This window comes from Rhinatrema bivittatum, chromosome 5 (genome assembly GCF_901001135.1).
Source record: "Rhinatrema bivittatum chromosome 5, aRhiBiv1.1, whole genome shotgun sequence".
Taxonomy (NCBI): Eukaryota; Metazoa; Chordata; class Amphibia; order Gymnophiona; family Rhinatrematidae; genus Rhinatrema; species Rhinatrema bivittatum.
Genome location: NC_042619.1, coordinates 99,397,947 through 99,411,185, shown reverse-complemented (window position 1 = coordinate 99,411,185; position 13,239 = coordinate 99,397,947). Strand labels below are relative to the sequence as shown.

Sequence of the window (13,239 nt, the reverse complement as noted above, 5' to 3'; positions counted from 1 at the left end):
ACATATGCAAATCACTAAAAATTCAAATTTGTTTTTATTTTTAAACTTTGTTGTCTGATCGTATTTTTCTAATCAGTTGGTCCCAGGCTTTTTTTTCTCCATGTTCCCTTTCTGTTGTTTTCTTTCTCTACCTATCTTCTTCCCCTCCTCCCTCCAACCATACCCACACACTGGCAGTCACACACACACACACACACACACATCTCCACACACAGCCTCTCACCCAGTCACACACACACACTCAGGCTCTCACCCAGTCACACACTCCAACACAAGCTTTCAAACCCCACCTCCACACACACAGCCTCTCTCACACACTGACAGGCTCTCATACTCCACCTCCACATACAAGGTCTCTTACCCACCCACAAACATACACCCAGGATCTCACCCACCCACAGAGGTAGGCACCTGCACACAGGTAGTCACACATATACCCCCACCCACAGGATCTCATCTAGTCACACACACAGCCTCTCACCCACCCACCCCACCCCTCACACACACACACACATCTCCACACACAGCCTCTCACCCAGTCACACACACACACTCAGGCTCTCACCCAGTCACACACTCCAACACAAGCTTTCAAACCCCACCTCCACACACACAGCCTCTCTCACACACTGCCAGGCTCTCATACTCCACCTCCACATACAAGGTCTCTTACCCACCCACAAACATACACCCAGGATCTCACCCACCCACAGAGGTAGGCACCTGCACACAGGTAGTCACACATATACCCCCACCCACAGGATCTCATCTAGTCACACACACAGCCTCTCACCCACCCACCCCACCCCTCACACACACACACACACTCACACACAAACCCACAGCCTGGCTCTACTCTCACACACACACACACACACACACACAGTCACCTACACACACAGGCAGTCACCACCCCATTACCTAGGTTCTCACGCAGCCACACACACACGGTCTTCAGCTGCCAGTGGAATGGGGTCCACTGGCTGCCTCCACGTCTTCTCTTGCTCTCTCTCTCTCTCTCTTCAGCCACCATGGGACAGACTCTGCAGTGGCCTGCTGAGTTGAGTGTGTGGGCGGGGGATGACTGCAGGAATCGCTTTTATCTGAATGTCATCTCCTGCTGTCGCAGGGCTGATCTCATGGTAAGAGCTGCAAGACTGGCCCTGCGGCAGCAATAGATGACATCGGGATAAACGCGACTCCTGCTGCCTGGAAGGACATGTAAGAAGGTGTAATGCCACTGATCGGATAGGGCAAGGGTTTGATTTATCTCTGCCGGATCCGATCTCTGTGCGAAGGGCTAAAAGCTGTGCATGGCTGTGAAAAAAGTTGTGCGCAGCTGTGCACACATGCAGCTTAGAGGAAACAGTGGCATTGAGACTAATGGAATGTACAAAGACTTTTAAAATTCTCCTTAAGCTATTCTTGCTGGGTTTAGCTTATGCGTAACCTATTTTGACTGATCTTACATTCTGGTATGCAAGTTCCAGTCTGAAACATCCTATTTTGACAAGAGATTGCCTTTTCCTTTTGTATTAAAATTCAGCAATATGTATTATTGTTGTATTATTTGTACTATGTTCTAGTACAAGAATATATAATCATTTTATGCATGTTATCTTGTTAATCGCTTAAGGCTTAGACATAAGCGATCAGAAAATTTTATAAAATACAAATACCAGCAGCTCTTCATGAGAGCAAGCCGATCTGGGTTTCTAAAGAGGATCTTTCTCCTCTAAATCCAGCAAAGAGGGTCCCTTAACCAGTGGGAGCCCAGCTGTTGTAGCTGGTGAAGACTTTCTTTGTATTAAATCCTGAAGATTGGAGAGAGAGATAGGAACCTCTCCTGTCCAAAATGATGGGATTTTCCCCATATAGTGGGGCTGCCCAAAGTCCCTCAGGGGTGCATGCCTCTCTTCGGGGACTTCCAACAAACTGGCAGTGGTAGATTCACCTCCTTCAGGGAAGTCCTTTCATGAATCAGAAGAGGAAGAAGTGGAGACAAAAGCTTTGAAGGAACCAGCAAACTCAGGACAACTGAACTTCAGGTACAAAGCTTTTGTCGCCATAGCCAGGACTTTGGCTGCTTCCATAGAAGCTTGAAGGCTTGCATAGTTGCAGGCAAGTAGCTTTTGTGAAATGTGCACAATTGTCTGGGAGATGTATTCTGTACAGGGGACAACTTGTTTGGCAATAGGGTACAGAAGACAGTGGCTCCTATTAAGGAGCACCAATCCCACCTACATTTATCAGCGGTGGCAAAGAACCAACTGGCTCCAGCCTGACATCAGTACTTTTCCTACAAATGTCCCTTCTTCCAAAGATGAATTACATTTCTAACACCCTTCACACATTAAACTATTACTCACCCAACCCTTCTGCCTCTTCAACATCATCCAGCTCCTCCCATTCTTCAGCAACTGCAGTTGCCTGCTAGAGGTTGGCAGAGAAAAAGGTGTCAGCCAAAGTCCCAGCAGCAGCAGCAGTCGCAGCCTAAGCCTGGGACCAGTTTTTGACATCCTTGATACCCACCTCCCCACTTTCTCTGGTTGGGGGTTGGGGAGAGGGTCTAGTCTTTCTTTCCATAATGGAAGGCAGATGCAACATACAGTTCCAGAAGGCTCTTAGATTCAAAAAGCAGCAGTTTGCACATTGGCCAATGGTGAGTGAATCCACCCTCAAGAGGGCCAATAGGTCCAGAACCCACTCCTCTGTGTCCCCAGAGAGGAATTCTTGCACTTTTGTCAGAGAGCAATGCTTAATGCCCGCATAGCCTCCTACCTCATGTGTCAGCACATGAGGCCTTCTGAAAAACTTCAAGGTGTTATCAGAGCAGTTCCCTCAAAAGCAATATGACACCCTTGAGTCACTAATGGAGGACTGCAGAAAACACATGGTCTGATGAACTTTTGATGTTTTTGAGTTGGCATTGAGAAGTTCTGCAATAGGTATTGGCACCTGTAGATTTACATGGCTGAGGACTCAGACTTATGACAGGATGTTCAGGATAGGCTTGCTGATGTACCATGCAATGGAGATAATCTCTTTGGAGAAAAGGTCAAGGAAAGACTGGCTCAAATAAAAGACCATTGTGCAACACTTCAGACCCTCTTCTTTGCCATGACAGACCCAACCTCCTCTAGGAGGTATCAGAATGGGGTGCAGAAGAGGCATTCCTACCCTCAGAGAAGACACGTCCCTCTAACCCCTCATTCCCACAAGCAACAGGGACCTTGATCTCATTCCAGAGGGCCCAAAAGCAACAGCCTACATCCCAGCCAAAACCTGGGATGAAGTTGGCAGCAGCCTCAACCGGGGGAGGGTAGTCCCCTCAGGACCTCTCAACCCCCCTGGGAGGCAGGGCACCCGGGACTAAGAATTAGAACAAAACCCAATTTGGCATAAAACAACTAGGCCTAACAAAAACTAAGCCAAAATCAAACCTGACTAACCACCAGAATCAGGTCAGGCAGGGCTGTGACCGGACCTGCACCATCTACTGGAGACAGAGTAAGACTGAGGGGCTGTGACTGGCACAGGGGCATATATGGCTCCGCCCACAAGTTTTAATCTGTCTCCATCTACTGGTGCAGAGTCACAACCCAGGTGTCCTGGACTGATCCTGGTACGTACAGGGAACCATGACAGAGATTGGGGGAAGCTGAAGTTTAATGTAAACAGTTGGCCTATAATAACCTCAGACACTTGGCCTCTCAACATAATCAAAAGAGGACACAGATTGCACCAACTGGGTATCTCTCCAAATCACCCACCAAGAAGCTCTTAGGCAGCTTCTCAGCATTAGAAAATAGGAAAGGAACTCTCCTCCCGCTTGAAGGCAAAAGCAGTTGAATCCATACCAAAGGGGAAAGAGGGCAGGGAATCTACCCCACGTATTCCCTGACCCAAAGTGTACAGGGGAACTCCACCCCATCTTAGATATTAGAGCATTGAACAAGTATCTGGTAAGAGAAAAGTTTAAAATGGTTTCCCACAGTACCGTGATTCTCTTTCTAGAAAAAGGGACTGGCTATGCTCTCTAGATCTGAAGGATGATTACACCCATAAGATCTTTACAGCTCACAGGAAATAGATTCATTGTAGGGAGACACCATCTCCAATATCACATGTTGTCCTTCGGCCTGATGCAGGGGCGGCTCAAGGCAAGCTACTGCCTGAGGCGAAGGATGAAATGCCCCCGCCCCCCCCCCCCCCCCCCCCCCCCATGGCCCAGTGCAGATGAATTCACTGAGGGCCAAGGCAAAGGGAAGGCAATGGAGGGTGAAGTGACTTGCCAAAGGTCACAAGGAATGGCAATAAGATTTGAACCCTGGCTTCCCATGTTTGCAGCCCACTGCTCTAACCACTCAGTTTTTGGGCCTGTTATTTTTTGGTTCTCAGTCTTCGGCGTCCACACTAGGAGACGCAGGAGAAATGTTTAATAGGGCGTAATAGCCTTTGGCCGCCCCACTCCCTGGGTCATTCCCTATTGCCTGCCTCCCACCCTTCTCCAGCATCTGTTCCCTGGGGGTGTGAGAGGTTGGTGAATGGTGGAAGTCTGTGTGTGTGACTGCTCTCTCTTAGGGCTGATACAAGGGTATTAGATGCCCTAGACAAACCTTACAACATTCACTCCCCCTTCTCTTCCCTCCCCACATATTTAAAACGTATGCATTCTTTTCTATTTTAAAATGTATTAACTTCCCCAACCTAAAATGCAGATTGCATATAGAAAATAGACATTCATATAATAAATAATAATAAATAAATAACTTGATCTAGGGACATAGATACCATTATTTGGTAGTATTTTTCCCCCAGTTTCTGTGAAACTAAAAATTTTTGTCTGAAGTGTGTGTTTATTATTGTTTTTATTATGTATGTATCTTTTGTTCATCGCCTAGGCCTATTCTGTGTTAGGTGATCAATAAATTTTAATAAATGAAAAATGAAAATTCAAAGTACAATCTTCTGAAGTAAAAATATCACTTATAAAAACAAATATATTATATAGGCATACACTGCAAAAAAACACACTTTGAATAATAATAGTTTAATAGACTTAATAAACTACCTTTCTCATTGTAATCAAAGTGGTTTAATAATAGTTTAATACACTTAATAAACTACCTTTCTCATTGTAATCAAGGTGGTTTACTGGATCCCATATGGTATTAGGCCCATATGGATCCCATATGGATTTGGCCCACAGAAAGCCAGGAATAAACTGAACTACAATTTAAATATATTAAGCCTTCCATATCATAATTGCCAGCATTCAACTTATGAAAAAGCCATACTGCAAAAATTACATCAGGCCCTAAACACCAATACACCTCCTATTAGGAAAACAGACTAAAGCCAGGTTGTTGTAAATCCCTACATAGAAACTATAAGCTAGCAGAATACCTAAAGCCTCAGTCATACAAGCAGAACACAGATAGACTCTCACCAAACACAGAATAAAGAGATCATAAAATATAAATTGAAGCATGTAGATAAAAACTGAACTGGAAATCACAAGAAGCCAAACTTTGTAAGCAATGAAAACACAATCAAGAAATATAAAACATTAAATATACCAATAAAAAGAATGTCAAATCTGCTGATAAATTCAGCAAATTAAAAACATGTATAAAAATGTTTAAAATATTACCAAACACTAATAAAATAATTCAAAACAGCAGATACGTCACATCCAATAATTAAAATTAACAAGGATATAAAAAAAAAAAAATCTCCCATTCTCCATAACTGGCAGCTTTAAATTTCCAGTCCTCCTGAGACTGTCATAGATTGGAGGAGGGTGCACAAACTTTAACCTCTCTCATACTCTCACATACGCACACACATGTGCACAAGCACTCTCTCTCATAGACACACACAAACACAGTCTCATATACACACATACACACCCCCCCATCACCCTCTCATATATACACACACCCCACCATCCTCTCAAACACACACACACACCTTCCACCACCCTCTCATACACACACATGCCCCCTCACCCACCTACCCATACATACACACACACCCTTACCCACCCACACACACTCTCATATACACTCACAGGCTCTCACCCCCCTCCAACACATACACAAGCAGTCACCCATCTACCAAGGCTGGCAGTCATCCACCCGCGCGCACACATTCAGGCAGTCACCCACACACACCACTGCCCGATCCACTCAGGGGCAATTCAGTGGCTCTTCCCTTTCAAAGTTTTGCCCCAGGCTCACAAACCCAGGCGGGAAGCTTGCCATGACTGCTGCACTGTGAGAGCTCAGTCGGAAACTGCAGGATGTCTGCATTGCCTCCTGCCCCGAGATCCCTCGAGGACTTGTTGCAACCTGCTTTAGGAAAAGGGAGAGCGGCGTTCCCTGCACTTTGGCAACCTGCAGGAAAAGAGATCTCCTTGACAGACGACCCCCCCCCTCCCCCCGCCGGGAAATCTGAGAAGCAACTTGCCTCACAACAGCAGGAGATGAAGTTGTAATAAACGCAACTCCTGCTGCCCAGGGTTAGAGACACTGAGGAGATCGCAACTCCTGCTGCCCAGGGTGTTGCCACTGAGGAGATCGAGCAGAGCCCTGCAAAAGGTGGAGACTAGAGTGCAAGAACACACACAGGGGGTTACCAATAGCAAATTTACTATGTAGCTTAAAATACAGCTTTCTGATATGGTCTGCAAATAGTACTCGTGTTTCTTTTTTATCTTTTCTCTCTTCCTGATGGACTTTAACACTTTAAATCTGTCATGCTGTTTCCAAATGTGGCTTACCATGCATTAGGCACAGATGTATTCTCTTTCTCGCTCTCTCTCTCTCGTTGTTTCCACCCTCACTTCACATCCTATATCGTCACATGTTAAGCAGATAATGGCCCAGGCTACAGAACGTATTTTTAAAATTATTTTTTCCAACCCACTTTATAGCAAGAAAGAAAATACTCAAATCAGCCTCTTAGTAGGCCAATAACCTTAAACTCCTGCAAAATTTCTAAAATGACACAGAAACTATAGGCAAATCCCCCTAGTTCTCCCTTCCACTTTAAGCAGGGGCCCCGCGGCAGCAGGAGACGACGTCAGGATAAACGCAACTCCTGCTGCATGGGGTTAGGGATTGGTAGGGGTTTGGTTTATCTCTGCCCGATCCGATGTTTGACTCTGGAGGCAGGGTGAGGAAGCAGCTGCGGCAGAGGTATTTTGGAGGAGCACTTTTTGACATTTCAAAGTTCTGCCATCTGAGGCCACCGCCTCAACCTGCCTCATGATAGAACCAAACCTGGCCTGATGTCATCACTCCACATGTTTACAAAATGCCTCGTGGTAGTGGCTGCGCATCTACACAGGTTGGGGGTGCACATATTTACCTACCTGAACAATTGGCTGGTCAAGGGCACATCTCAAGGAAGTGCTGCAGAATTAATGAGCATAATCATCTAGGTGTTTGAGTTCCTAGGGTTTATCAATTACCTCAAATCCCACCTTAGCCCATCATCTCAATGGGAATTTATAGGAGTTCTGTTAGACATGACTCAAGCAAAACCCAGTCTCCCACAAAAAAAGGATGTGGAAAGGATGAAAACGAGTCAGCAGATGTCAGCATAGGACACGCTGAGTTTGCTGAGTCTCATGACTTCAATAATGCATGTTACCCCATGGCATGTCTTCACATGAGAAGAGCCTAATGGATCCCAAGCTTGCAATGGAATCAAGTCACTCAGGATCTCTGAGACAGCATATGTGTCACCCAGCTTCTAAAGAACTTTCTATCCTAGTGGCTGATTCATTTCAATCTGGCCAAGGAAATTCCCTTCCAAATTCCTCCAGTACAAGTTATTTTAAGAATGAATGCATCCAATCTGGGCTAGGGAGCTCATCTAAAGGAGCTTTGTAGACAGAGCCTCTGGTTTGCTCAGGAAACTTTTTATCGAATAACTTCCTTGAGCGAGGGGAAATACAGTATGCCCTAAAGTCTTTCAAGGATTGGCTGTCCAACAAAATTATCCTAATCCAATCAGGTACCATGACCCACATCAACAAATAGGGAGGAAAGGGTTCATATACTTCCTGTGTCATCTCATGGAATGGTTCTCAAAGCCATGCATCTGGCAGGTGAGATGAATATCCTGGCAGACAGATTAAGTTGGATCCCAGAACCCCATGAATGGTCCCTTCACAGGGGAGTAGCAAACCAGATATTTCATGACTGCGGCACACCTGTGGTAGATCTGTTGGATTCGTGGACCCTTGGACCGATCGGAACCAGAAGGCGAGCTGCTGAGTGAGGTAGCAACGGAGGTCCCGATCGGAAGGCGGCAAGAAGGGAGTTGTGGTTGGCTGGAGGAAGATCCCAGAAAGCCCTATGCGACCAAGGGCTGTGGCAAGGAAGGACGAACCGGTGAGGCTGGCACGATGGTGAGAAGATCTTCGCCCTGGAAGCCGAGCCTCCCCCGAGAGGAGCTCGTAGGAGTTCGGCCGCTGGGACTTAGGAGATTCACCCTGGAAGCCGGCATCCCCCCAGGAGGAGCCCGTAGGGACCCGGCCGCTGGGACTTAGGAGAGCCCGCGGGGGCGGAGTCAGACGGAGTCCAAGGTTGTCGCTCACCAGTCCAGAGTCGTGTGCCAGGGAATCATCGCTTGCCAGTCCGGGGTCTGAAGCCAAAGGATTGCTGTAAGCCAAGCCGGGGTCGGAGAGCCGGGAATCGTCGAAAGCCAGTCCGAGGTCCAGAGCCAGAGGGATCACCGTAAGTCGTGCCGGGGTCAGAAGCCAAGAATCGTCGTAAGTCAGTCCAGAGTCAGAAGCTGAGAATCACCGTAAGCCAGTCCGGGATCAGGAAACACAGGAAACCAAGAGGGTACAGGAACGCAGCAACTGGAGACAGGGTAAACCTGGGAACCTCGTTGCAAGGCACTGGAGGAGAGCAGCTGCAGGGCTTAAGTAGCCCTGCAGCGTCTGACGTCACCGGAGGCAGTCCTGAGTATTTCCCGCGCTAGCCCCTTTAAATTGGAGCCTGAGACGCGCGCGCGCGTTTAGGGGGCGGGGCCAGCCGCCGAAGGACGCCGGCTGCTCCGGCGGGGCGGAAACAGAGCAGAAGAGGGCCCTGCAGGCCCGGGCGAAGCTGCCCGATGTCGGGGCTGAAGCGGAGGAGGTCCCCGGAGGCCTGGGGAACGCGGGAAGACACCGGGGCCGTGACCGGGTAGGCAACAATCCCGGGGCCGCCCCGGGATCGCAACAAGATCTGTTTGTGTCTCCTCTGAATAGAAAGGTCCCGAACTCTGCTCCAGTAGAGGGACACATGGCAAACTAGCTTTGGATGCCTTTGCCCTAGACTGGGGACAGGACCTGCTCAACACTTATCCATCAGTTCCTCTGTTGGCAAAGACCTTACTGAAACACTGAAGAGACTGGGAAACTATGATCCTCAAAGCTTCCTACTGGCCAAGATAGGTTTCCACTCCTATGGGCGATGTCCATCAGGAAACTAATCAGGTTTGGAACTTCCCAACTCTCATCTCTCAAGATCGGGCACTATCATGTCATCCCAACATCAGGTGCCTCACAGCCCTCACAGCCTGGATGTCAAAATGATAGCTCTGCAACCCTTGAATCTGTCAGAGAAAGCATATTGTATTCTTTTGGCTTCCAGGAAGAATTCCATGAGGAAATCTTAAGGTTTAAAGTGAAGGATATTTGCCATGTGGTGTGAGGTAAAGGCCCTAGATCCTTTTTCCTGCTCCATACAAAAACTGCTTGTTTTCCTTCCACATCTCTGAGTCTGGTTTGAAGACTAATTCAGTTAGGGTTCATCTTAGAACAACTGGCACTTATCATCATGTAGAAGGTAAGTCTATCTCTGTACAACCTTTAGTTATTAGTTTCATTCAGAGCTTGTTTCAACTGAACTCCCATTTAGCCCCACACTGTGGCATGGGACTACAGTGTGGTATTGACTTAGCTAATTAAATACTCCCTTTGAGCCTCTGGACTCCTATGAGCTGAAGTAACTGACCTGGAGGCAGCCATTTCAGCAGGCAGGGTCAATAAAATTGTATACATATTACGGGAGTGAATTCAACACAGATTTTCACCACAGCAAATGAAAATACAAGACTTGTGCTCTAAAGCCCATACACGCATAAATCTGTTCTTTACTATAGTCTGGTGGTTTCTTCTTTGTGGAAAGACTCCAAAGTTGAAAAGCACAAAACCCTTCCCATAGAGAGAATGGAACATTTTGGCATTCTTTAGAACACGAACTAAAGGCCTAATTTTTAAGGCTTTAGTCACAGAAAAAGAAGAGATAAATCTATTTGAAAAAAGATCTTTTGTTTTTCATTTATTAAGCTTTGTAATATTTTTGCAGTGTTTCTGTCAGAACCGAATTTGAATTTGATGTGCCTGTGAATTTGTTGTTGTCTCAAATTGTAGGAGACATATGTAAAGTATTAGGCAGTGCTCAGATCAGCCTGGTAAGCAAATTAAAAAAAAAAGCAAAAATGTTATTTCACAGGAGAAAACTACATCTCTTACCTCATGCTTTAGGTCAATTGTAAAATCAGATTTAAGAGGTTCATTTTTCAGCTTAGTTGCAAGCCTATAAAATAAGAACAAAATTTATTTATTTATGGAATTAACAATAGATGTTCATTAATACAACATTACAAATGTATCGTATTAACATAAATAGCATATTCAATTAAAAGTATGACACTGGGAAATTCAAGTAAAACATATTCAAAGACACGTAAGAAAAAGGCTTGGTTTGTTCTAAGAATGTACCAGAATGGTGTCAAGAACTGTAGCATATTTGTTTAACAGCTATATTTAGTAACATTTTGGGAGGACAACTGTGAAGACATCAAAACACGCAGGTCAGTTCTGTATCCCTACAGGTTTTTCTTTGCTTGTTTTGATTTCGAAAAATGAATCCACCTGATAGATAATTGCTTAAGTTGAATTAGAAGAATGAATTCCAACAAAGTGCAGTCGATGGGCTGCGCAGAGCAGCGTGAGGTAGGGCATGGTCAGGAACAATGGGGAAAGTTTCACCAGGGTGACAGCTAGTATTGTAGAAAATAGGCTTAAAAACTCACAATCCACTGCAAAATTATAGATTCAAAGTCTTTCACACTTGTTCAGCCTGTCCACTCAGTTTAATGGGGCAGTGCAGGGCACATCTGGAACCAAGGAAGGCTCTCCAAAGAATGTATTATAAAGGAAAATTGGTACTTACCTGCTCATTTTCATTCCTGTAATACCACAGATCAATCCAGACAAATGTATTTATTTATTTAAAGGATTTATATACCGGAAGTTCCTGTATAATATACATATCACCCCGGTTTACAAGGAACAGTAACTATCGCTTCATTTAGCGGTTTACATTGAACATATTAATCAAAACAAATTAGTATATATTGCTAAACAGTTAATAAATAACATGCGAGTTAATAAATAAATAACATGGTTATATGTTTGTCAACATGATTATATGTATATATGATTATATAATGAATCCATAACATGATTATATGATTAAGTACAATTCAATATTGATCTCTTCAGGAAGTTATATGCAGTGGGCTGGGGAAAGAACGAGTATTATGAAAATACCTTTCTTCCTGCTCTTAGCTCTAAGGGAATGCTTGTTTGAACAACCAAGTCTTAAGTTTCTTTTTAAATGTAGCATGGCATGGTTCAAGGCGAAGGTCTGGAGGTAGCGAGTTATAGAGTGAAGGGCCCGCTGTGGATAGTGCGCGTTTCCTCAGGGAGGATTTCGCCGGTTGGGTGATTAGTCTGTTCTGATATGCGCTTCTAGTCGGTTTCACGGGTGTAGCTGAATTTGAAACGTTAAGTTGAGAGGAGCGATGTTATATAAGGCCTTATGTATCATCATTAAGGACTTGAATTGGATCCTGTATTTAATCGGAAGCCAGTGGAGATGATGAAGGATTGGGGTGATATGATCTCTTTTTTTGGCATTTGATAGAATTCTTGCCGAGGCATTCAGGACCATCTGAAGTGGTTTGGTGGTGCATGCTGGTAGGCCTAGGAGGAGAGAGTTACAGTAGTCCAGTTTTGGGAGTATCATGGCTTGTAGCACCATGCGGAAGTCTCTGTATAGAAGGAGTGGTTTTAGTTTCTTTAAGGTTTGTAGTTTAAAGAAACATTCTTTTGTTGTGTTATTAACGAATTTGTTGAGGCTGAATCCGCTGTCTATGATGACTCCCAGGTCTTTTACTTGTTGCGAGGTGGAGTGCACGGAGGTATCCGGCCGTTGGCTAGCGTTAGGAGGTGTGGGTGGGACATGGTTTTCCGGTGCTATAATGAGGATTTCGGTTTTGTTTGTGTTTAAGACCAGGTTGAGGCTGGTGAGTAGGTTGTTGATAGCTGAAAGACATTTATTCCAGTATGACATGGCTTTGTGTAGTGAGTCTTCTATAGGGATGAGGATTTGTATGTCATCCGCATATAGGAAGTGTATTAGCTTGAGGTTGGTGAGTAATTGACAGAGCGGGAGAAGATATATATTGAAGAGAGTCGGAGAGAGGGATGATCCTTGCGGTACCCCCCTCTTGGATTCGATGGCGTGAGACTCTTTGTTATTTATCTTGACCTTGTATGATCTGTTCTCCAAAAACGATTTGAACCAGTTGAATGCTGCTCCTGTAATGCCAATGTCTGTTAGGCGTTGCAGGAGGCACGGGTGGTTTACGGTATCAAACGCTGATGAGAGATCCAGGAGAGCGAGGAGGCAAGGTTGGCCTTTTTCTAGATTAAAGATAATAGTGTCTGATAGTGAGGCTAAAAGCGATTCGGTATTCCTAGTCTTACGAAAACCAAATTGGTTTGAGGTGAGGATGTTGTTTTCGTCAAGAAATTCTGTAAGTTGTTTGTTAACAACTTTCTCCATAATTTTGGCTATCATAGGGAGGTTTGCTATGGGTCTGAAGTTAGCTGGGTCTGAGGTGGGAAGGTTGGGTTTTTTGAGGAGCGGTTTGAGCATGGCAACTTGAGTTGGTTAGGGACTTGGCCTTGGGTGAGAGAGCAGTTAATGATATCTGCCACAGGTTTGGCTATGGTGTTGGTGAGCAGACTCAGTATGTTTGAAGGAATGTGATCTGATGGATGAGAGGATGGTTTTATCTTCTTAAGGATATTCTCTATTTCTAATGTGGATGTGGGCTCAAAAGTGTCGAGCACTGTTGGGGTTGTGTTGGGTTGTTGAG

The 13,239-nt window shown here is 45.2% G+C and overlaps 1 protein-coding gene across 3 annotated transcripts in view; it reads right to left on the bottom strand.

Annotated features, from left to right (window-relative positions):
• B3GLCT (beta 3-glucosyltransferase) overlaps positions 1-13,239 on the bottom strand; it is a 196,331-nt gene that overhangs the window by 91,649 nt on the left and 91,443 nt on the right. For all 3 annotated transcript variants that reach the window (XM_029602651.1, XM_029602652.1, XM_029602653.1), the window contains one exon: positions 10,541-10,604. In XM_029602651.1, the coding sequence (XP_029458511.1) occupies positions 10,541-10,604 (64 nt within the window). The remainder of the gene's footprint in view (positions 1-10,540; positions 10,605-13,239) is intronic.